General features: G+C 54.7%; 1 protein-coding gene across 2 annotated transcripts in view; it reads left to right on the forward strand.

Moving 5' to 3' along the window:
- The first annotated feature begins 1,763 nt into the window (after nucleotides 1–1,763).
- The window catches only part of ECE1 (endothelin converting enzyme 1), a 43,208-nt gene continuing 19,815 nt past the window's right edge, over nucleotides 1,764–25,156 (forward strand). For both annotated transcript variants that reach the window (XM_005859678.2, XM_005859677.2), the window contains exons 1-6: nucleotides 1,764–2,110; nucleotides 7,625–7,837; nucleotides 17,767–17,888; nucleotides 19,292–19,438; nucleotides 20,723–20,788; nucleotides 22,041–22,232. In XM_005859678.2, coding sequence (XP_005859740.1) covers nucleotides 1,867–2,110; nucleotides 7,625–7,837; nucleotides 17,767–17,888; nucleotides 19,292–19,438; nucleotides 20,723–20,788; nucleotides 22,041–22,232 — 984 coding nt within the window. In that variant the 5' untranslated portion in view covers nucleotides 1,764–1,866. The remainder of the gene's footprint in view (nucleotides 2,111–7,624; nucleotides 7,838–17,766; nucleotides 17,889–19,291; nucleotides 19,439–20,722; nucleotides 20,789–22,040; nucleotides 22,233–25,156) is intronic.

Consider the following 25,156-nt stretch of genomic DNA (forward strand, 5'->3'; position numbering starts at 1 on the left):
CGCCTCTTTGCCTTGCACGCCTCCCCCACGAGCTAAGCCATGATCGAGCTAAGCCATGATCGTGGGGCACTGAGAGGCCTCGAACAGGAGGCAGAATGTGGCACAAGCCCGGGGGCAGGACAGCAGGACGACTGAGAATAGGTGTCAGCGCCTGCTTCGTATCCATTGGGACCCCTTTGAATACGAGGTAAACTGTGCGAGAAAATTGATGCCTGGGCAGAGGCACTTCCTAAACCTTCCAGCGCCACGGACGGACGTGTTAGCATCATCCCAGGCTCTGTCTGCGCACCAGGCCCTCCCAGCCCAGTGTTAACTTCATGGTAGCACCATGGTCAGAATCTTCATCTCTCACCTTTAAAAAAGGCTCTGAAAGGATTCTAGAGGGCGGCACCCCTCCCCCACTGATGCATCTGCTTCGGTTTCTGAGCCTCCTGGATCTCCGTGGAAAATGTGACGGCGCCCCAAGTTCCTTTTCTCGTTTTCAGAAACCAGTTTTCCTTTCACGAGAAGTTCTTGTGTTCCCCTTTCTCTGGTGCGGCAATTCCTCGTCATTTCCTGGCCAGAAAATAACCCGACGATGACCACAAGGACACTCAGTGCCCTTCCTTTCCCACGTGGCCAGCCTTAGATTCCCCCAGTGCCAGTGTGAGGCCCTTGGGTGCCCTGGCTGTTGGTGGGGCACCTGCAGGTCAGAGGCTGGGTCTCCCCATCTCCCCTGGCGACTCCTTTGCCTCCCCACCCCCTGGCAGGCTGTGGGTGTCCCTGCCACCAAGCCTTGTTCCCTTCACCTGGGCCTTTCCAAAGGGCAGATCCAATCATGTCACTCCAGCCTGCATTCTTTAAACCAGCTTAGAGGTGCCCCTTAGGATCTCGGCCTTGCCACCCCCCCAGTTCCCTTCCTCACGCACCTGACCAGCTCCTACTTACCCTTCAAGACCCCACCCAGGCAGCCCCCACCTCCAGGAAGCCTTCCCTGCCCACCCCAGCCTGTCTTTTTCTGCCTCTCTTGTGGGCTGTGAGCCCCTGAACACCAGGGAGTCTGTCTTCCTCACAATAGTTCCAGCACGGCCCTGAGTTGGCGCCCAGCTGCTGGCACACAGCCATAAGGTCACTGAACCAAGCCCCGCCTCCAGGGGACCCCTCCTGCATGGTGGCCCTTGAACAGAGGGGAGCCCTGAGGGCCCCGCCACGCCCTCCACTTCCTCTCATTGTGCCTCCCTTCCTGTTTAAACTGTGAGGCGGGGGACATTTTTCCTCCCTTTGAGGACCTGCCTGGAGAGAGCTCTTTCTCCATTGCATCTCTCCTGACATCGTCCCAAAACTCAAATCTCTGACCCGCTGGTGGCTCCAGAATCAACACACTTGGGGTCCGTTCCAGCGCCGCCCATTCGGCCGTGTGATGAGAGCAGGGTCTTCCCTCACGGAACTTTCACGTCCTCATTTGTGAAAAGAGAACTAATAATAGCGCTCGTGGGGTTGTGGGGAGTTAATGAGCTCAATAAGGGCGCCCACGCTCCTGGGAAGTGTGAGCCGTGGTGCTGTCCTCCTTGTGGCGGATCGTCCCAGCCAAACGATGCTGGGGCTTCGCGAGAGCCAAGCTGGACACTCACTGGATGCCTGCAAGTCCAAACATCCTGTTCTTTTTCGAGCTCCTTACTGGAAAAACAGGGGAAAGCTGGGGTTTTTTTTTTTCCTCCTGCCCATATCGGGTGACACAAAAAAACACAAGCCCAGCTGGGCTGAGCTACTTGACTCTCAGAAGTTTAGGAGCAAATCTGAGCTGCCGAGCAGGGTGGCGGTTCCTTTCCTGGATTAGGACCCAGGCCGTGGGAACCGGACCACCCCTGAGGCAGGAGGGCCACCCCGATGTCTCCCCGGGGCCTGGGCCTGCCCCGGAGCCCCTTCCTCCTGGGGAGGGGGGGCCCTGGGCTCATGTCCTCCCCACCCCTCCTGCCTCCTTCCCTGCAGGTGAACTTCCACAGCCCCCCAAGTGGCCAGAGATGCTGGGCCGAGCGGACCCAAGTGGAGAAGCGGCTGGTGGTGCTGGTGGCACTTCTGGCAGCAGGACTGGTGGCCTGTGTGGCGGTGCTGGGCGTCCAGTACCGGACAAGTAGGTGCCTCTGTGTTTCATTGTGGGCTTGACTCATTCCTCCCCTCAGCTCTGTGCACTTGGGCAAGGGGCTCCCCTGGGACTGGCCTCCAAGGCCCCAGAGAGAGCCAAGTCCGGCGGACTCTGGTTGCTGAGATGACCTGGGACCTGGAAGGTGGGCGGTATGGGTGGTGTGAAGGTTTCGGTGTCAGAAGGTCATGAGTCTAAATCCTGGCCCAGCAGCTTACAGCTGTATGATAACCTTGGACTAGTCACTTAATCTCCTAGAGTTTGTGTCTTCTCTACTTTAGTAGGGGAAATGGTGCCCAGTTTGGGGGTGGCTTTGAGGGTCAGAGATAACGTGTACGCGTACCTGGTGCCTACCAGGACTCCTTAACCTTAGCGGTGGGTGCTGTTGTCGTTAGGATGTGTGGGCTGGTGATTCACACAGGCTGGCACTGTCCACCATCCTTAGTTCCAACAAAACAGCCATAATGACTTCCGTTTACTTAATACTTTTCATGGACCAAGTACCGCACATCATCTCTACAAATGTAGTCTCATTTCCTCCTGACAGCAACCCGATGAGGTGTGGCTGCTTTTGGCCCCATTTTCCGTGTGAGGAAGCTGAGGCAGCGAGACTAAGCGACTTGCCTGAGGTTACTACAGGAGGGTGGGGAAGTGGAATTCAACCACAGGCCCTGGGGCCCCAGAGCCCAGGCTCTGCCTCCCTTTCTAATCTGGGTGCATCAGTGTGAGGACTCCCAGAAAAGCTGTCCTCCCGTCACCCAGCTGACCCATGTGTACCTCTGTCATCGCATTTCTCTGTCCTATCTTGTGTAGCGATATGATCGGGGCCTTTCCCATCCTGCTGCCCGGGGCCTGAGGCTGGTTCTCTGTGTGGCCGAGAGTATCTAGCCAAGGGCCTCACACAGACTCGGTGTTCGGTAGGCATTTATGGAGCTGGAAAGGGCAGATCCAAGTGGAAAACGAGGGTGGGGAGTCCAGCTGATTTCAAAGCCCCTCACTCCCTGTGCCCCAGCGCCTAGCCTTCCGATGGCAGATTGTCCACCTCGTTGAACAGCCTCGGTTGACCTGAGGGCCCAACCCCACAGACTTGGTCACCTGGTCACTCATCCCATCGGAGAGATTGGGAACCTTCACAGGATCTGGGAACTGCCACCCAGGCCTCACTGAGCCTTGTCCACTGGGAAGTTGCTGGCCCTCCTGGGTGGCCCTGCTGGACTGGGATGAGGAAAAGGTTTGGGGGCCTGGAGAGAGGGTGGGACTTATCCCTCCTGTATCAAGCATCTGTTCATTCATTCATTCATTCATTCATCCACCAGGTGCTAATCCACATTTGATTAATTAATTCAAGATTTCCATGCTCTTAAGCATATGTACTTAGCATAATCCCTGCATTGCCATAGGTGTGCAAGTCGTTTGCAAATTGAATAAATAAAGGATACAACGAGCAAGAAGGAGGAAAAGCTGGGAACAGCCTTTCTCTACCAATCACTCTTGTCCTGTAGCCGCCATCTTGCCCGAGGCACTATCTTGCCTAAATATCAGCTTCCATTCAGAACACTCTGCCGGGTGGTGTGGACTCTGCCCACCCTCCTCTGCCCAGCTCCTGGCCCTGTGCCTGGGGAGCAGGGGAGGCTCCAGCAGCCAGTGTCGCCCTGAGACTGGCCCAGGAGTTCCCAGGATGTTTCTCCACCAGAAACCAGAAGGGACCCCCAAAGGGTGGCTCCTTGTGATGGGCCACAGAGGGGCCCACGGGAAGGAATCCTGCTTCTGCCTCCACCTCAGCCTTCTCAGGGACATAGAAGGGTTTTCCCAGCCTGGACCTGGGTGAAAGGAACTCTGGGTGGAGCTGGGTCAGGATCAGGTGACCCCTGAGCCAACCCATGTGTTTTCATTAGCTGCCCAGGCCTGGGAAAGCAGTGGCCACCCCGGATATTGACAGTTACCTCCTTACCCAGCAGCAGGTGCTGGCACCGGCCACATCTGAGCAAGCAGAAGGCCAGACAAAGCAAATGCTCTGAGGGTTCTGAAAGACCCACCTATACGTTATGTCTGGGCTCTTAAGTACATATTTATTCACCTTCCTGCTGCACCCTCCCTTCTAGAAACGTGCAGGTGCTTTTCAAACAGCAGCAGCAGAACAAACTCAGTGTGGAGGCCAGGCACTGTCCGGACAAGTGCCCGGGACCTGTCCCTGCTTTCTTGAGTGATCATGCCCGTCCTAAAGGGGAGAAATATTTTCTGCCTCCACAGGTGGTGACCAAGTGCTGGACAAAGCTCGCTCATTCATTCATTCAACAAGCATGTATTGGACAGTGTTAGGTGCCATATACAATGCTGAGCAAAGGAAATATAAAAGCACATAAGATGCTGCCCTACCCTCCCGCTCACATTCCAATGGGAAAGGTAGACAGGGAGATGGCCAGGACACCCCTTAGTCCGTGGTCAGACCTCAGCACCCAGGCAGCCAGAGAGAGATGAGGGTCTGGGAAGGTTTCCCCAAGGAGATGGAGCCTTGAGTATTGACCTTGACATTAGATGAGGGAGGGAGGGAGGCTGGAAACTAATTAATCAAATGTGCATTAAGTACCTTCTGGGTTAGGAATGGTTGGTAAAGGACCTACAAACCATCGAATAGTTAAATAATCAAAGCTTATTGCTTAAGCACCACCTAGGGACCTTGCCCTGTGCCTAGCGGAGTAGGTGCTTAAAGTGCTTAGTGATTAACTCAGGCTATTCCCGGGAACTGTTTTCTTACTTTGTTTTAAACCCAAGTCCTACAAATCAATCAAAATCTCTCTCTCTCTTTCTCGCTCTCTCTCTCTCACACACACACACACACACACACTCTCACACACACACACACACACACACACTCTCACACACGCGCACACGCACTCACACACACACACACTCTCTCACACACACGCACACACTCACACACACACTCTCACACACACACTCACACACACACACTCACACACACACACACACACACTGGTGGATCTTGCTCTCTGAGGATCGCCCTCTCACGCTGTCTTCCGGGTATTCCCAGCAGCCAAGATTTTGTCAGGCTTTACTTCCTGTAGTTTGTGGTACAAAAACAATAAGTATTATTTTCCTTTTCCAAATATGAAGTTATATCATAATAGTGAATAGGCTTTTTCAAACTACACGGAAATTCTCTTGCCCACCTCCACCTCCCGTAAAGATTCCGGCGCCTTCCCTGGTGGGGAGTGGGGCATGCAACTTTGCTTAAGATGATCAATCTAGAGCGATCCCTACCGATTTCTCCTCTGTTTTCATGCCTAGTGGCTCAGTGATTTTTAATTGTTGTGTAGGCATCTCAACACAAGTCATTACCTCAAAATAAGTCTCCCTGGTTTTTGTGCTGTTGCGCAGCTCCTCCGAGCCCTTGCTCAACCCGAAGGCCTTTGCATTTTCATCAGATGTTAATTGCCTACAGGCCACTCAACCCCGGCTGGCATTCTGTTTCCGAGTGAGGTGAGCTCTGCCCCAGCCAGCCGGTGTGTTCTTTTCTACTCTCTAAAGATCGGCCTGGGAGCCTGGGACCCTAAGACTAGCAAGCTGAGCCCCCGTGCCTGGCCGTGAGGTCGTTTCATCATCTCCGTGAAATTGGTCCTGCTGTTCTCCCTCATTTCTAGATGGAGAAACTGAGGCTCCGAGAGATGAGGTCACATGTGCGAGGCCCACAGCCAGAAGCAGAAGCTGGGAATTGATCCCGGGTCTGAGCGCTCACAGTGCCTGCCCTGCCTCACTCCTCCCTGTATAGGGGGGAGATGAACTCACCAGAGGTCATAGTAGCCCCCAGTGTTCCTGGCACAGAGGCAGCGAGGGAAAGCGGGAACCCCCCGGCCGTAGAGTTGCTGCAGCAGGACGGGCTGGGTTCAGTCTTGCTCTGCCCGCCAGCTACGTGACCTTGTCCCCCTCTCTCGCTCAGGGCCTCGGTTTCCTCATCTTTAATCGGGCCGTGACGCCTGTATCTGAGGCTTGTCCTGAGGCCTCCATGAGATCATGAATGTGCGTGAAGTACCCGGTGCAGAGCTGTGTTCAGGAAACAGTCCCTCTTGTCGCCGGCACAGCTGTGTCAACAGACGATTCCGCTGAGCCTGTTCTTAGTCACCAGCCTGGAGCTCCGGCCTCTGGCTCCTGCAGTCAGGTTCATCTCCCTACCTCGGGCTGGGCCACAGCTGAGGCCGCCCACACTTCGGTTCCTTCGCTAGAGCCCGCTGATCCAACTTGAGGCCCCTGCCCCCTCCTCTTGCCCTTGGCCTTCGGACAGCCCTCACACCTCTGCCTGAGTTTGTGAAAACTGGCTCAGAGGAAGCTGACTTCTTTGCTCATTGTGTTTTGGGGGCACTTGTAGGATTTGCAGCCCTGCCCACTGCCCATCTGCACCAACTGCTGTCCCTCCTTAGGCCACACCTGACAGGTTGGGCTGCCCCAGGGGGTCCTCACCAGGAGAGTTCCCTCCTAGGCCGAGAGCAGACAGAGAGGGTGGGCTTCAGATCCCATTGGCCACTAAGCAGGGTGCTGAGCCTCTCTGTGCCTCAGTTTCCTCTACGAAAATGGCCGTAAGCAAAATGATCTCAGGGTTGTTTCGGTTTTGGTTCTTTTGAGGAGTCAATGAGGTCACCCTCCTGCCTCGTGTTCAGTGGGGATGATTTTTTTATAGTTCCTTCTATTCTTGAAAGTCTTTCTTCTTCCTGAGTCCTGGCACCATAGAGTCTGTACCACCCGTGTGGCACATACTAAATACACTCAGCTTATGTTTGTAGAATGAATGACAGATGTTTCTCCTACTGTTGTCTTTTGACTTTTCCTTTATGATGTGTATCCCCAACTAACTTATTAGCTCTTGAAGGAAAGGGTTACACCTTTCATATCACACACACACACACTGCGCTCAGCAAGAACCTGAAAGATACTCAGTAATTATCTTGTTGAACGTTGAATGAGTGAATGAATTTGTTGAACACCAGGGAACAATAAAAAGTCAATGAGCCCTGACCGGTTTGGCTCAGTGGATAGAACGTCGGCCTGTGGACTGAAGGGTCCCAGGTTCGATTCCGGTGAAAGGCATGTACCTTGGTTGTGGGCACATCCCCAGTAAGGGGGGTGTGCAGGAGGCAGCTGATGGATGTTTCTAACTCTCTATACCTCTCCCTTCTCTGTAAAATTAATAAAATATATATAGTTTTAAAAAGTCAATAAATATTTGTAGAGGGAAGGACTTGTTTCGGGGTACTTTTAAGCTATAGAAAGGATTTTAGGCAGCTAAACAGAAGTCTTATTTTATAAGCCAAGAAATAGAGAACCTACTGAGATAATTTCTCTGGAGGGGTCTAGGGACCATGCAACTCCTCATCTGTGTGGTCAGGACCAGAGTGGGGCATGGCGCACCAGGGCCCCTGGTCACTGCACGGTACTCCTGTAGCTTCCTCCCTTCCCGCCCTTCACTAGCCTCCTGTCCTTGTCCCCTGCCAGGAACGCCCTCGGTGTGCCTCAGCCAGGGCTGCGTCTCAGTGACCAGCTCCATCTTGAATTCCATGGACCCCAGGGTGGACCCCTGCCAGGACTTCTTCACCTATGCCTGCGGCGGCTGGATCAAAACCAACCCCGTGCCTGATGGCCACTCGCGCTGGGGGACATTCAGCCACCTCTGGGAACACAACCAAGCCATCATCAAGCACCTCCTCGGTAAGCACCCTGCAGGGGGACCAATGAATGGGCTGCAGGAGGGCCGTCAGCAGGACCTACCTGGCCAGGCCAGTCAACGAGGAGCTTGGCTGGAGGGGAAGACAGAGGCTTTGGAGTACGTGAAAGTGGGCTAGAATACCTGTCTCATCACTGTGTGCCTAAGTTACTTACCTCTGAGCCTCAGTTTCTTCATCTGTAAAGCAGGACTAATAATACCCAAACTGCAGAGTCTGGAGAACTAGAGAGCACACATGTAGAGTGTTAGCATGGCATGTGTGCACATAGTAGGTGCACAAAAACTAGCAGCGTGGTCTTTGCTTTTGTGACTTCCAGCCGCAACTTAGTTGTTGACTAGTTTTGACTGCCTTTTTGCAAGTTGTGAGTGAAAGGAATCAAGGCTGAGCACACGAGGTTAGATTTTAAGGCTGTGAGCAGATAAAAGTCATAACAGTTTATCTGAGAGTTACTCATTGAAGGCAGCAGTCTTCCTTGGCCTCCTGAAAATGGATAAGCCTCTAACTAAAGTTCTTCTCTCTGCTCCCTGTGAGGCTTTCAGCACCTCTAGCTGACCTTGGTGCTGATGGTTTTATGCTTAGATTAGAATCCCATGTCTGTCTTGTTGGCAGCTGTATCCCTAGATAATGTGTGTTGCACACATCGCGTTGCTCCGTGCTGTCACATATAGAGGTCCTGGCTTGAACCCCTTAGCAACCGATATCTTGGCCATCTTCCTCTCTCGCTGACCCCATCCTGGGGCCCCAAATGGTGGGAGAGGTTAGATCATCAAAAGCCAGTCAATTAATCCATCGATAAGAGAACTTAATTCGACAAATACATATAAAGTTTAAAAACAAAACAACCAACCCTCAAGATACTCAAAAGTAGGTAGAATACAATAAAAATTTTAAAAGTAGGTAAAATAAAAGAAGATGCCTTAAAAGGGAACACATCTCAAAGGGTCAGAAACCTTCCGGTGGGAAAGTTCTCTAAAAGATAAGAAAGGATTCTAATTTGACGGTTATGAATTTCAGGCAACTGTGTCTTTTTCTTTAAAATTATTTTCTAAATATTTTGATTGATTTGAGAGAGAGAGAGAAACATGAATTTGTTGTTCCACTTATTTATGCATTCATTGGTTGATTCTTCTATGTGCCATGACCGGGGATCAAACCTGCAACCTTGGCCTATTGGGACAATGCTCTAACCAACTGAGCTACCTGGCCAGGGCGGCAATTGTGTCTTTTAGATGAAAGGAAACCTTTTCTTTCTTTCCCACCCCAAGGGGCGCCGCTGCTGCTGGGTGAAACCCACCCACCATTCCTTTTTGGCCCCCAGCAGCTCCTGGGCAGGGCCCCTAGGTAGCCCCCTTAGTAACACAGCCTCCTGCTTGTATCCCTGAGGATCGGAACAGGGTTTGCCGCTCTATATGTCAGGACAGCAAAGCCCCTGCCCGCTTTATGCTACCCAAGTGCCATTGAAAGAGACACAGGCTTTCACTTCAGAAGCAGGAGCTTAAAAGGCAAATTTGTCTGTGGCAGCCAGACTAGAATTCAGGGATGCCCTTTCCCAGCACCTAAAGGCACAGCCGGGAGCTGGGCAAGCACTAGCAACCAAAGAGGGCGAATCGTCCAGGTAAGAGCACAAGATGGGCTAGGACCTCTGGGTTCAAATGCTGCCCGTCCTCTTACTGTGTGATCTTGGGTCAATTACATAACCTCTCTGGGCTTTATCTCTCATCCGTACAATGGGAACTATGCCTCTTTTAGGTTATAAAAATCAAATGGGAAAATACATATAAAGTGCTTTGTTTGAATCGGCCTGGCATATTGTGGTGGCTCTGTTTATGACGGTGTTACTGTTTTTCACCCTTGACCTTTGCACAGCACTTTAGAGTTTACAGAGGTCTTTTTGTAGATATCATCCATTTGATCATGCAGGGTAGAAGCTAGGAAGCACTTGACAGATGAAGAAACAGATCCTCAAGATAGGTTGGTAGGTGGCAGAGCTGGGACTTCCGGTCGTGTGTCTTTTCCCCTGTCCACACCACCTCCTTAAGGTACAAGGGACAGTGTGGCTTCCTTCGTGCCTTGGAGAAAGCCTGCAGGCAGACAGCTCAGAGCGTTGAGGGAGTGAAGGAAAGAGGGAAAGAGACCGACATTTACTTAGTGTCTGCTATGTGCTATACACTGTACCAATCTCTTTATACTACCCCCCACACACACCCCCGTCCACACAGCTGCCCTGGGATGTAGGCAATGTGGTTCCCATTTTACAGATGAGGAAACAGGCTTACAAGTCTTAGGTAACTTTACCAAGGACACACTGCCAGTCAGGATGGAGAGGGGTTCCAGCCCCGGGGAGCCGTTAGCCCCAGAGGGGACAGGGGAAGAAAGGCGATGGGCAGGCCCTTTAACTTCCCAGTTAGGCCCAGAACTGGCCCTTGTGTACGGTGTACGGTGCCTGTGATCCTGACCCTGTTGTTCTGGGGCTGGTTCTTATCAGGAGGACCTTGGGTCTGTGCCAGGACTGAGTCCACCCCCAGGTGTCAGGGCCCATGAGGAGTGGCCTGCAGCCTTGGGCTCTGGCCTTACATCCACCCTGTCCCTGAAGGTCAGGTATGGGGGTGGGGGGCTGCACTGAGCTGGGCACGGAACAGCCAGAGCCGTGCGTTCAAGCCCCTGCCCCCGGTCCAGGGTCCGGTGGTATCAGGAGGCCACACTGCAGGGTTTGGAGGTCAGGCAGCCCTGGCATGCTAGCCTATCACCCGTGTGGCCTCGAACAGATGAACCAGCTTCTCTCCAGCTCCGTTTCATGGTCTGTAAAAAGGGGGTGACGATGCCACCGAACACACAGCGTTCCTGTGAGGTTTGACTTGCATGTGAGGGTCAGCGTGCTTAGCAGAGCCTGCCACCGAGGAGGCGCGCTCACCTGCTGATGTGGCAGTGACTTCCTGCCCAGACTTCTTCCTAGCAAGCGGGTGACTGCAGAGCGGCTGCTCCGCCCTCGGGGCCCCAGCTCTCCACCTAGAAAGTGGGGACTAGCTCAGAGCATTAGGAGACATGTCCTAAGGGTTCATCGGGGTTTGGAGAGTAATTATTGCTTCTGTTACTTCTTACGGAAGCACCAGACTGCACCAGTTATCAGCCCACGATCGTGCTGAGCTGTTTACTTGTATTTTATTAAAGCCACGGCGTAGGCTGTATCTGCCCATTTTACAGATGAGGCTCACAAACACAGAGGAGACGTATTTCCTAGGAAATGGTGGAGCTGGGGTTCAGCCCCAGGGCTGTGGGGCCTCAAACCCACATGCTTCCTCTACTGACTTGCTGAGTCACCTTCACCACGCGGAGGCTGCGGAGCGGCCACAGTGGTTCAAGCTCCTGTGTGGCTGAGCTCCAAGCTGGGCAAGACCTTCCCAGGCCTGGTGAGCACAGTAGCTGGGGCCACCCCCATGTCACACTGACCAGGAGCTTCCTCCTGGGGTCCTCTCGCCCCAGGCCCATTGCTGGGAACTAGTTGGAAATGGCCCTTCGCCTTCGGGCCTTGGTACCTGGAAATGCCTGAAAAGCCAGGAGACAGGTGAGTGGGTGACAAAAAATCCAGGAGCGTGGGCCAGTGCATTCTTGGGCTTAAGGCCAAGCTGGTTTCAGCTTCCCCAAGACAAAGGGGTCAGCCAGCGGGCTTCAGGAGGGAGCTGAGGCTGATGGGGATTGGACCAGGCCGGGGGGGTGGGGGACAGGCTGTCCCAGCTGGCCTGGGGTGAGCTTCCCCAGGTGGAAGGAGGAGAGGGCACAGGCAGAGTGCCGGTGAGGACTGTCAGCTGGCCATGCAGAGCAGCTGTAAGGATCAGCTTCCACGTGACCTTGGGCAGACCTCCCCTGTCTGACAGTGAGTTCAGCCTAGCCCCTCAGAGGAAATCCAGGCAGATCTGTAGCAGGTGGGTTGAACTAGGCCTCGTGCCACCGTGGCATGTCCTTGCAGCCTGCTGGCTGGAGGGCAGTGACCTCAGCTGCATGAGACGGATGCCTCGTCCATGAGACACTGCCGCCCACCCAGCTGCCAGCTTGGGCTGTCCTCATAGGAGACAAGAGTGTGTCCTCCCTTTATCAGGGGAAGGATCGCCCCTTGGGCTGGGCCTGCCCTGGGCTTGCCAGCGTGTGCTTTTAGCACAGACTGTTCTGCCATCCAGAGCCCCTACCCCACCCCCTTTCAGTCCTGCGAGACTTTTCTCAAACTTGTTCCTCCCTCATGCCTCCCACGGCTACCAAAGGGCCACTCCGGCTTCAGCTACAATTACATTTTGTGTACCTGTCACCTTTACTACGTCTTACATTATGAGAGTAATACACGCAAAAAAAAATTCATGCCCGCTTATTGTAACCATTCAGGCAATACAGATTCCATGAAGAAAAAGTTAGCGGCCTTCCTTTCTCCTCCCCCTGACACGTCTCCTCGAGAAACACATACAGGGTTATTCCTGTAGCATTAAATTTGTCCATGTCAGTAACTGGGCAATTAATCCTGTCACCTGTGACAGCTCTTGTATTTTCATTCAGATTTATTTTTCCAGTATTTACTGTCTAATGTAGTTTCATCTTCCTGCATCATCCAGAACCTGTAGGAAATGCTTTCTGTCCAGTACCATGGCTGAGGCCGCTGGTCCTTCCCTCCCGTTTGGGGGACGGTTAAATGGCCTGATGGATGACCTGGCCCAAGGGTGGGAGGGGGTGTCCGGCCTGCAGGCAAGGCAGGGAAAGCAGAGAAAGCTCGGGCTCCCGTCCTGGCAGCCTCGGAAGTCACTTGTGTGACCTTGGACCGGTTCCCCCACCCCTTGCCTATCAATTGGGCGTGATACTAACACCCACAGGTGGAGATTGTTATGACAAGATGCACACACAGCCACGCCCACACACAGGAAGCAGCTCATTTTCTCAGGGAGGCTGACCGACGCCTGGGCTCCATCCAATCCCAGCGTGCTGCCCCTTCGCTCTGCTGCCCTAGGCAGGCGCCTTAACAGGAGGTGATCCTGTGCACCCCAGGGTGCCGGTGCTGACGAACAGGTCTCAGCACAGGGCCTGGCCTGAAGTGGGCAGGGGAAGTGGTGGCCGTGTTATTATTCTTTTGATTCTTCTGCAGCAAAAGGCACCTCCTTTATCAGGTCCCCACATCCCCTCACAGGATGGGGCTCCTGAGGGCTGGGATTGTCTGAGCTGAGTCTGTGGGTTTATCTAAGACAAACACTGGTCCTGCTCTGATGTGGAGTTGCCCCCTCCCCCCCATGCTCCTGGCCAGAATTCCCAGTAACCCCCATTTCTGCAGCTGCCCAGCTGCCTGGGCATTTTCTCCTCCCGGGGAGTGAGGCGGGAGGTAGGGGCTGTGCCAGTATAAACTCGCAGAGGAAGAAGCAGGCCGATTAAATGGTGTTCTGTCTTTCCTCCCTGGGACTTTGGGGAAGTGACTGAGGAAGTTTCTGGAACTCGGGTTCGCTAGGAGGAAAGACCCAGGCAGTTGGGAGCCACATTATCTCCACTGGGGCCCTGACAGTGCCACCACCTCCTGACTCAGTTCTGGGAACTGCCTGTTGATTCCTCCCTGCTGGTCTCATGGAACCTTCTCGGCTAGGGTGTCTTACAGGAAACCACGCTTTTCCCAGAGAGGAAACTGTCTGTGGCTCCTTTCACTTTGAACCCAAGCCTCCTCCCTCAGGCCGAAGTGGTCGACACCTTTTTTTGTGGAGCTGCCAGAGCACGCACTCATTCATTCACTCATTCATTCATTCATTCATTCAGTGACTCTGTATTGCACGCTATGTGCCAGACATCGCTAGGTCCCAGACATTGCGTCAGGAATATGACAGTCTTTTCCTGTGGAAGTTCATTCCAGCAGGAAAGACAAACAGTAAGCAAATAAATGAGTAAATAAGATGATTATGAAGAATTAGGGCTTTGAAAAAAAAGCAAAGAAAATGTGTGGCCTGAGAGGGAAGAGGAGGCAAAGAAGGGGTGGGCTTTCTGAGGGGGGGACATTTGAGCAGGAACTTGAATTTAGTGAGCGAACAGACCACATGGACGTGAGGGGAAGAGTGTGGCAAGCAGGAGGAACAGTGAGCACCGTGGCCCTGGGGCAGGAACGTGGACACGAGGAGAGGAGGAGACAGGCGGCAAGTAGCAGATGGCAGCTGGGAGGTGCAGGGCCCAGATCAGCCCCAGCAGTGTTTCTCAACCTTTTTCATTATTGCTTCCTCCTAAAAGTTCAATGCCACAGATATACTGTAAACCTGTTACGTACTGTATATACACATAGAAAGAGTAAGTTGGGCCCAGCTGGCGTGGCTTAGTGGCTGAGCATCAACCTGTGAACTAGGAGGTCACAGTTCCATTCCCAGTCAGGGCACATGCCCAGGTTTCGGGCTTGATCTCCAGTGTGGGATGTGCAGGAGGCAGACGATCGGTGATTCTCTCTCATCATTGATGTTTCTGTTTCTCTCTCCCTCTCCCTTCCTCTCTGAAATCAATAAAAAATATATTAGAAAAAAAATAAACTCCTTTAAAAATAAAAATAGTAAGTTGTTTCTACCCCCTAAGAACTAATTCTCTTCCCCTTGGGGGCAATATTGCCCAGGTTGCAAATGAGTGATCTGGGGCTCATGGCCAAGTTTAAGGTGTCTGTATATTCCAGGGTCCTTTCGGACTCCAAGTAGTTCAAGACATGGCTCTGTAAACTCCCACCCAGAGAGAGGTCCACTTGGATGCCTACTAGACATCTCAGGTTAAATAGACATCTGAAGAGCTATTGCACTCCCACCCCTGCCCCCACCCCAGCCTTCCGAACCTCAGTAGCAACCCTTTGCTCAGACCAAGAAACCTGGGCAGCATGCTGGACTGACTCCTCTCCCTCCCGCTCCCTCTGCTTCTCTCCCCTTGTCTGCTGCCACCTGGCCCAGCCCTCACCGCTCACTGTTACAGTGGCTCCCACCTGGCCATCTCCCTTCAGCTCTTGTCCCCCTGGTGCCTGCCAGGTAGTAGGTGCCCTGTGAGGAGGTGGGTGAGCAGGGGAGGGGCTTTCCTTCTCCAGGGCTCCCGCCCCAGCCAGGTCAGCAAGGCAATAGGGGGGTATGAACACTGACTCCTGGCGGGACCCTCACTCCTGTCCCTTTCTGCCCCACCTGCCTCATTTCCTCCCCAGACAGTGTGCAGCTGCACCTCATCACCCTGTCGGCCCCCCAGATGCTGTGCCCGTCTTAGCAGCAGCAGACACTGGGCTCTGTGCTTTCAGCAGACGTCGCTGATGGCTACTGTGTGCCCACGGGCGCTGGGGAGCAGGCATGACCAGCACCCGGACTGGTGGACGAGGCAGCCCACGTCCACTCCACGTTGAGCTCATCCGAGAGCTCACAGGGATCCCCGCCTCCCGGGCCATCCTTCCCCAAGGCCTCGGGTCATTCTTATCACATTGTGTAAGCCCAGGCCTTTGTGTCTGTCATGGCTGCCTGTCTGTCTCGGCCTTGTGCCGGCTGCGGGCCTGTGACGTCAGACTCGCGTCCGTGTTGCCTATGCCACCTCCGCACCCAGCCTGGCGGCCACCAAACCATAAGAACTTGGTAATATTTGTGGGGAGATGGGTGGAGTGACACCCACCCCGAAGGAGAGAAGGAGGCTGGCTGCTTTCCGGCCCCTCCCGGAGGTCCCTGGGGGACTGCAAACAGGTGGGGGAGGGGGCCGCCTGGACGTTGCTGTCATGAGCCAGCCAGCCTGTCCCTGGAGCCTTTCTGTGGGCCTTTATCTGGGTGGCCTTGGGGCACTGAGGGAGGGAGGTGCCCAGCCCCCTGATGGGCCAGAGCGCACAGAGTGTACCTCCCCTGACGCTGGCCCTGGCATTTCAGGGTCACGGCCAGAGCCAGATGTGTCCAGCCAGTGAGGATGCCTGCTTTCCCTTCCAGGAGCCTAGCTGCTGGGAGGTGTTGTCGTAGAAACGCAGCCCCTGGGAGGGGGTGGGGAACACTTCACTTTTCCTGCATTGCTGCTTTTTGAGTGTGAGGAGCAGGGACAAGTCCCTGCCCTTCCTCCAGGGAGCTCTTCTCCTGCTCGGAGGGGCACGGGGACATGCTGGTGCTGCCCTGCAGGGCTGTGTGCCCCCATCGCTCCTCATCACTGCTCCCTGGCACGCTGTCACCCGCTCGCCCTGCAAACTACCCCTCCCTCTCGGGCTGTCCCCTGACTTGAGCCAGGCAGGGCTGACGCTCTGCAACCATTGGAAACCCGTGGTGCTGTTTAGGGTAAGAACTGGGGGCGGGGGAGCTTCAGGATGAGGGCCGGGCAAGCTGATTAGACCAGCCAGGAAGTGACTCGTGTCCTTTGCACCAACTGGCTGCGAATGGATTTCTTTTCTGCAAACTGCATGCCCTTTTATGCTTGTTTTTCCTCACACTCTCCAACTCCCCCCCAAACCCAGTGCCCCTCTCCCTCATTCCTACCTGGTGAGTAACTTTTCACCTTCCAGAAGCAGCTCAAATAGGACGCCCTCTGGAGGCCCCCGGGCCCCACCCCACCCAAGTGTGTGACTTTTTTCCTGGGTTCCAGAACCATTTGCGTTAAAGCACTTTGGTGCCTCGCGGTCCACATCTTTGTATGCCTGTGTGTACTCTTAGACCTTGAGCTCCTTGGGGGTGGGAGCAGGTCTTATTCGTGGCTGTAAACCCTGGTGCCCAGCCCAGTGCCTGGCACCCAGTAGGTGCTCAGTGCTGAGAGCCTACATGAATGAACCTCTTGGGAACCCCCTGAAGGGGCCTTGAAGGCCGAGGGGAGTTGGACAGTGTCCCATGCAGAAGGCCCAGGGTGGGCTTTTTCTTTTTTTTAGATCTTTATTGTTGAAAGTATTACGTAGTCCTCCTCTCCCCCATAAACCTCTTCCAGCCCACTCTCGTAGTCCCCCACCCCACCTGGCTTTTTTCCAGAGGACAGGGAGGTTGTCTTTGCACCCCCAAAGCCTGCACAGAGTAAGCATCTGTTTAGTGGAGGAATGGGTAACTCCGCCAAAAAAGTCTTCATGGAGGACATGGGGTTTGGGGTATTTTTGAAGGAAGCAAAGGAGGGGATTTCAGGGTCCAGGAAAGACAAATACGAACTGAGGCAAAGTGGCCAGAGCAGCGAGGAGCCCCCCAGGGAGCAAGCTGGACAGAGGGAACTGAGGGGGTCGGGGCCCTGAGACGAAAGCTCAGGCACATAGTAGGTCCTTGTGGCCTGAACAGCAGGAAATGGTCGCCTTCCCCGGGTGCAGCTGGGACCCTGCCCTGTGCTCTCGCACATACAGGAGCACAGCCCTCAGCAGGTGGCATCTGGACCAGGGCCCCGAGGACAGGGAGGAGGACAGTGTCCCGGGTGTCCCAGCGTAAGGGGCTGTGATGCTGCTTGCCGGTTTGTGAAGGGAAACGGCAAATGGCCCCGGAGTCTACTGTTAGTCTGAGGAACATGCCCGGGCCCTCAGAGGAAGAAGCTGAAAGTAAATTCATAAAATGAATGAGGCCTTTAAGGCTGCCGCCCAACTCCAGTCTTTATCACAGGGAAGGCCATCTGGGATCTGAAGCCAAGACAGGCCTCTGTCCCATGCACCAGGCTGGGGTGTTGGGGCCCTGCGGCCGGCGGGGAAGCAGACCGGCCCCCAGCTGGGCACCCACGCTGCCAACCAGGGACACGTCTGCACACCCGACCACCAGGGCGGGGGAAGCAGTGTATTTATTCTCTTCTTGTTTGCGGGCAGCTCAAAGCAGGGGCACCTCCTGTCTGCCAGGCTGTGCCCTGGGGCGGTCGAGAACCTGCTCTGACAGCTCCTCACCGCTGCCCTGACAGGCAGGGCCCTAGGCCTGCAGAGGCCCACCCAGGGCTCCCAGCGGGACGGGGGGCATGTCGCAAACGGCTCTCTTGTCATTCCAGAAAATTCCACAGCCAGTGTGAGCGAAGCAGAAAAGAAGGCCCAGGTATACTATCGCGCGTGTATGAACGAAACCAAGATCGAGGAGCTCAAGGCCAAGCCCCTGATGGAGATGATTGAGAGGGTGAGTTCCTCCGGCAGATTTTCCCCGATCACCCCCTCCCTGCCACCTGCCTGCCCCTCTGGCTTCTGTCCCAGCGCCCAGCTGCCACCAGGACCGGCCGTGGATGGTGGAGTCTGTCTGCTGACAGTGCCAGGGTTGTGTGTGTGTGCGCGTGCGTGTGTGTGTGTGTGCGCGCGTGTGTGTGCGTGTGCGTGTGCGTGCACATGCTCATCTCTCTGTGGGTGGGACTGTCCGGTGTGTATTTGTTGTTACTTTTTTTTAATATATTTTTATTGTTTTCAGAGAGGGAGGGAGAGGGTGAGAGAGATAGAAGTATCAATGATGAGAGAGAATTATTGATTGGCTGCCTCCTGCACGCCCCCTACTGGTGATCAAGCCCCAAACCCCCCACCCCCCCCCTGACCGAGGAATCGAACCGTGACCTCCTGGTTCAGGGGTCGATGTTCAACCACTGAGTCACGCCGGCTGGGCATCCGTGTGTGTATTTGTGTGGGGAGGTCTGTCACACACATGTGCCTCTGCATCTGCCTGTGGAACAGGGGCTGTATTTACAGATAAAATGTTCTCTGTGTTGCTGCTTCCTTGTCCTCAGAGAGTGTCTGTGTGTGACAGGGGTGTGTCCACAAGGAGCAACAGGAAGTCTTGCAGCAGAAGCAGAGCCCTCCCTCTGACCCAGGGCCTCCCCGGCCCCCTGACCAGGAGAAAGAGTCTTTCTTCCTGGGCACCTTCCGGTCAGCCTTGGATGGCCTCCTGGCCCGGGGCTGCCAGGCTGCCTGGCGCACACACAGGGGTGGCCGAGGGTGTTTTCTAGCTGCCCTTGCTCCCTCCAGGCCCCGCCTCCCGGCTCGGCTGGGGGGGGAGGGGGAGGCATTGGGGCGGGTGGGGAGCTGTGGGCACCGGGGACTGTACCGTCCCTCCCTCTCCAGCATGAGCCCAACCAGGAACACCAAGGAGATTTTTAAAAATCTAACTCTGAGAGAAACTAAAATAGATCATCTTTTAAAAAATATAGAGCTTTCCTTATACCTGAAAATAATATAGAATAGTATTGAAAGTAAACTGTAATGGAAAAATAAATAAGGACAACTTACAAATAAATGAAATATGTTGCTTTAGGCACAATTGAATTTATGCTTCAGTAGGAATGACATTCATGTGACTTAGTGCTAGAAAAATAAACAGAGAGCCGGAAAAGTCTTCTTCCCGGCCCCGCCCCGTGGACCCACGGCTCCCTTGTCGAGGGTGCGTCTTTGCTAATGACGGCCTCCCTTTCATTTGCTCTTGAGGCTCAGAGAGGTCAGGTGGCTGACCAGGGTCACAGAGCCTGTCAGCCTCAGAAGCACATTTCACATCGGGGTCTCCCCGCCGTCTCATCCCCTCCCTGTTTCCCTCCCTCCGCACAGCTCGGGGGCTGGAACATCACAGGGCCCTGGGACAAGGACAACTTCCAGGAGATCCTGGAGGCGGTCACATCCCGCTACCGCACCTCGCCCCTCTTCTCCGTCTACGTCAGTGCCGATTCCAAAAACTCCAACAGCAACGTGATCCAGGTGAGCTGACCTGGAACTCCAGGAAGGAGGCGGCAGGACCTCATGGCCTGTTCTGAGTTTAGCAAGCGCTGCCTTGGAACAGTTGGGGAGGGGACTTGCCCTGGCCTGGCAGACAGTCTTGGCTCCCAATGGTGAGAGCTTGACCGGCAAGAAGTTTGGAAAGGACAGGCTGTCTCCTGGGGTAGGGGGGCTGCTGCAACACCAAGGGATCTTCAGCGTTCTGCTGTCACCGTGGGCTCCAGGGATGAGGTCACATGGTTGGCAAACCGCAGCTCGAGAGCCACATGCGGCTCTTTGGCCCCTTGAGTGTGGCTCTTCCACAAAATACCAAGTGCGGGCGCGCACGTACGGTGCGATTGAAACTTCGTGGCCCATGCGCAGAAGTCGGTTTTCGGAAAGGAGATAGACGAAACAAGTATACAAGACATTATGGATGGGAGAGTTGGAAGGGGTCGACCTCAGCGAACGTACCTCAACCAGATTGAGAACGTTTTTTAGCAAAGGCCAGCTTAGGAGTACCCTCATTAAGTTAATAACAATGTACCTACCTATATAGTTTAAGTTTAAAAAATTTGGCTCTCAAAAGAAATTTCAATCGTTGTACTGTTGATATTTGGCTCTGTTGACTAATGAGTTTGCCGACCACTGCCCTAGGCTCAGCTGGAGCCATGTCTTGGTCCCCCCACCTCAGCCTCCAGCCTTTGTATCTCTGCCTGGAATGGCTTTGAGTCCATCTCTCTCTCCATGAAGGCTGAGTGCCCACCGATCTCTGCCATTCACTCCTTGTGTGACCTTGGACAAGTGCCTCAACCTTTCTGAGCTTCAATTTTCTTTCCAATGAAATGAACTGTACACTGGATCTTAACCAAATGGCCCAGAAGAGATCAAACGCATTATAATAACACCTAGTTAGGTCTGACAAGGTGTGGCCATAACTATCGGGAATGGACAGTCCTCACCAGCCCCCCACTCACCAAGCCCTTTACTGGCACTGTCTCCTTGAATCCCCCTTCCAGCCTGAGGGCGAGCCATTTCCCCCCTGTTTTGCAGATGAGGAACCTGGGGATCAGGCAGGGTCAGTGACTTGACCAAGGTTACACCGCTTGTGAGGGGCTCTTAACCACGGCTCCGCCTTGGGCAGTGTTTTATGAAGTAGAGCTGCTCTGCCGGGCCTCGGAGGTGTTGAGAGAGGAGCGGGGCTCTGTCTGTTCCTCCTGGTGGGTGGAGGCCTGCAGGGTGCGTGTGACACGGGAGGTTCCCTCTCACTCCCGCCTTTCTCTCCAGGTGGACCAGGCTGGCCTGGGCTTGCCCTCCAGGGATTATTACCTGAACAAAACGGAAAATGAGAAGGTGAGTGGGCCTCTGCAAAGGGAGTGGCTCCCGCCCCCAGCTCTCCGTGGTTTGTCCCCCACCCCGTGTCCCCCGAGTGTTCAGGTCTTTGAAGCTGGAGGAACAGGAACCCAGAGGTGTCACTTACCCGATAGGTGACACGCAGTCCCTGGCAGGGAGGCTGTCACATGGCCCCATTCCAGAGTGAGGCTGGTTCACATCCAGGCATCGTGGGCACAATAGGCAGGAGCAGGTGTCATGTGTCCCCATTCTAGAGCGATGCAGCGGTACAGCCCTGCCACCTGGGGGTGCTGGGCCTTTTATACTCACAGCACCTGTGGCCCTCCAGTGACCCTGCAGATACTGAACGTCTCTGACCTTTGTTCACCTCCTCTGTCCCTGGGTGTTATTTTTACCTTGCCTACTTCAGAGGAGGGAATACGGCTCAGAGGCAATACATGATCTGCTCAAGGTCACTTAGCGGAGACTGACATACCTATCCAGACCCGCCGACTCTAAAACCCACGCCTTCCCATCCCCCTGGCTGCATCCGTGGTGTCCCGGGGAGACCTGGCCTGAGGTTCGTCCTCTCTCCATTCATCATTCCACCCACTTGTATTGAGCAAGTGCCTGCTATGCCTGATGCTGGGGAGATAGTGGTGAACAAGGCTGCCTGGTCCCTGATGTTAATTAACCACCAATTAGAGGCATAATGACAAATGGTGATAACCGAAGGTGAACTGAGAAGGTAACCTGGGGACCTAATTTAGATAGTGGTGGGGGAGCCACAGAGGACAGTTCAGAAAAAGTGAGTTCCGGGCTCTGGGAGGAGCATGCGGGAGGGAATGAGGACCTGCGCCTGGTCCCTGCCCCATGGGGCTTCAGGTCTAGTAGGGGAGGCAGATGTTAATTAACCACCAGTTAGAGGCATAATGACAAATGGTGATAAGGAAGGTGAACTGAGAAGGTAACCTGGAGACCTAATTTAGATGGAGGGTTGGGGGGCCACAGAGGACAGTTCAGAAAAAGTGAGTTCCAGGCTCTGGGAGGAGCATGCGGGAGGGAATGAGGACCTGGACAGCAGGGACCGGCCCTCCTGGGGACCTGTGGCCTTGGTCCCCAGGGCCATGTGGAGCCGTGAAGCGGTGCACTGCCAAACTCATTCTAGAAGCTGTTTCCGGTGGGTGCCGGGGAAAACGCCAGCCCCTCCCTCCCTGCGCTGGGCCACCAGGGGCAGTGGTGGCAGCCACTGACAGGCTCGGGGGTCCCACAGGTGCTGACGGGTTACCTGAACTACATGGTCCAGCTGGGGAAGCTGCTGGGCGGAGGGGACGAGGACGCCGTGCGGCCCCAGATGCAGCAGATCCTGGACTTTGAGACCACGCTGGCCAACATCACCATCCCCCAGGAGAAGCGCCGGGACGAGGAGCTCATCTACCACAAGATGACAGCAGCCGAGCTGCAGGTAACGTGAGCTCCGTCTGGGGCAGCCACGGGGCTTCAGGACGTAGGGCGCTGGGCCGGGGTTTTACACCCACTCCGTCAGGTCCTGCCGTCTGGGGCAGCCACGGGGCTTCAGGACGCTGGGCCGGGGTTTTACACCCACTCCGTCAGGTCCTCAGAACAACTCTCTGAAGCAGGGCTGGTGGTTCTACCCACTTCGCAGATGGAAAGACTGACGGAGGCTCCGAGAGGTGGACTTCCCAGCTGAAGCCACATGGCTAGAGACTCTAAAGCTAGTCTCTTGCCTGCACCAGCCTGCTTTTCGGTTACAGGATTTGCCCAGGGAGGCTGTGGTCATGATAATAGCTCACATTGACTGGGCACTGCCAATCTTTCAAGCACCAAGCTCTTCGAGCCTGATACACAGCAAACAGTAAATGTGAGGACTGGGTTCTGTCGACGCTTCACGCTTTTTTTTTTTTTTTTTTTTTTTTTTCAGAGCGGAAGGGAGAGGGAAAGAGAGATAGAAACATCAATGATGAGAGAGAATCATTGATTGGCTGCCTCCTGCACGCCCCCTACTGGGGATTAAGCCCACAACCCGGGCATGTGCCCTTGGCCGGAATCGAACCTGGGACCTTTCAGTCCGCAGGCCGACGCTCTATCCACTGAGCACTACACCCTTTCTTAAGCCTGGAGGTTAGGGGACATGTTGAAGTCCATGAGGCTCCTACGTGACAGGGTGGCTTGGCCCTGGAATCAGGCTTGGCTAACTGAAGCTCTGCTTCTGACCGTGACCCTGGTGACCCCAGTGGAATCAGGTTAAGGGTCAGAACTGTGAGGCTCTGTACTGAGCATGACCCATCTGAGAAGCACGTTCCCTCCACAGCTCAGCCTTTGTGAAAGGCTGCCCCCTGGTGGCTGCCTGGGACTTGCAGGTCACGAGTTTGCCAAGTTCCTTCTTTCCAGTTCATGGGGTGTTAGTGTCCAGCCTTACCCCAACCCCCCAGGGGTCACAAAGGAAGCCAGCCGAGTGGCCTCAGCCCATCTTCCTGTTCCCTGCCATCACCCAGGAACGCTTGGCGGGGCCTTGCTCTCTCTGGGGAGGATGTCTGGGACAGGCTAAAATGTCTCCTCCCTTCTCTACCCCCTGACCAGCCAAGTCCTGCCCGTGCATTAGAGTTCGGCTCATTTACTGTCTTTTCCGGAAGAACACTGAGGTCCCTGCCCCTTTCTCCTCCATCCCTCCCTTTGACAGGTGTACATGGGGCCACCAACAAGGAAACAACCCCCAACTCACCGCTAAGTGCTTTGAGCAAAAGAAGCAGGGCACTAGGGCAGGGGCAGGGTGAAGCCGGGGAAGGTGAGCCTGGAGAGTGGGTGAGCATAGCCCAGGCGGAGGCAGACCTGGCCTCCTGGGTGCCAGCTGCCCTCTAGGTTCCCTGAGAAGCTGGCATCAGGGTGAGTGGTGCTGGGGGCGGGGGCGGTGGGGGGGAGGTCAGGAAGATCAACAGCCTGTGATGGGTGCCATCTGGCACTGTTTTTCCGCTCTGAGGCCAGGTCGAGGGAGGTGCTGTTTATGCACCATAATTTGGTTTGCACAAGCTGCCCAGTTCTCAGCTCAAGGGGGGCCTCAGGCCCCCACCCCCACCCCCCACCCCCGGTGGCCACAATGCCAACTGACTACCCCAGGAGTGGCAGAGAAGGCACAGTAGTCCTGGGCACATCAGCCCCAGCCTGGCTATCAGGTTCTACCCCCAGGCATCCTATCACCATTGCTCTCGTTCTGCTCTTCCTCCCTCCCAGCTGCATCGCTTTCCGCTGGGGAGGACTGGCGGAGGAGGCCGCAGCCTGGAGTGGTGTGAGCCCTGGGTGGGGTCAGAAGACTGCTCTGGCCCAGCCCCCCACGAGCTGTGTGACCTTGGGCAAGTCACACACCCCTTCTTTGAGCCTTGGCTTCCTTTCTTGTAAAATGGGGCTTTGCTCATTCATTCACCCCTGCTGTGTGCCAGGGAGACAAATGAGTGGCAGCCCCTGCCCTGGCAGCTGGAAGTGACAGGCCCCTTAGGGAACAGGCTGAAGCCTGTGCAGTGTCTCTCAGAGGAAGTGGGCCCATGGACATAAGAAATAATTACGTTGAAAGCCGTCCCGGGCCCCTGACACCTGTCTCCCGGATAAGAATCTCTGCCTGGCCTGCCCGCGGGGTTGCGAGAGGGTGCGATGAAGCAAGGGATGAGATTTCACTTTGTAAACTGGTACGTGCAATTCAGATAGATCTTCGTCATCATGATTAGTATTATTCCTTTGTTACAAGTGATCCCAGCCACGTCTTCAGCGCTGAACTCATTTGATTCATTCCACCCTTGGGTAGAGAATGCCTTGTTTGCTGGTTACTGGAAACTGATTTCCTTCCCATCCTCCTGGTGACTGGGCAGGCACTCCAGCCCTCACAGTGTGGGGCTGGCCCCGCCGAGTGCAGTGGTCCCAGACTCGCCCCCAGCAGAGTCTGAATTCAGAGCACTGAATCCGACATCCTTCTGTCACTTCTCTGGGAGCCTGAGGACCCTCCCATTCTTTTCCAGGACCTTCCACACCAAAAGGTGTTTGGGAACGAGCCCCATCCCCTTTAAGTCCTCCAGCTGAGACAAAGCCTGATAGCATCTTTCTTTTCTCTCCCTCTTTGCAAGCCTACTTGAGCCGGTTGGTCGGTGACCTGACCGGCAGTACTCTTTGGCTGCGGGTATGGAAAATAGAGCTCATCGGTGCGCCCCAAAGGATTTGTGTCACAAGTGGAGTGTCCTCGTTGGTTAAAGCAGCCATCTCCTTAGAGACAGATCTAGGCACGCATGTTCAAGTTAGGCGTTCTCTACAGGAATAGAGGCTGGAAACGTGGAAATCCTGGTATTCAACACACACCCTACCGCAGAGTTGTGGGAATTGGCCTGC

Source organism: Myotis brandtii, unplaced genomic scaffold (genome assembly GCF_000412655.1).
Source record: "Myotis brandtii unplaced genomic scaffold, ASM41265v1 scaffold129, whole genome shotgun sequence".
Lineage (NCBI taxonomy): Eukaryota > Metazoa > Chordata > Mammalia > Chiroptera > Vespertilionidae > Myotis > Myotis brandtii.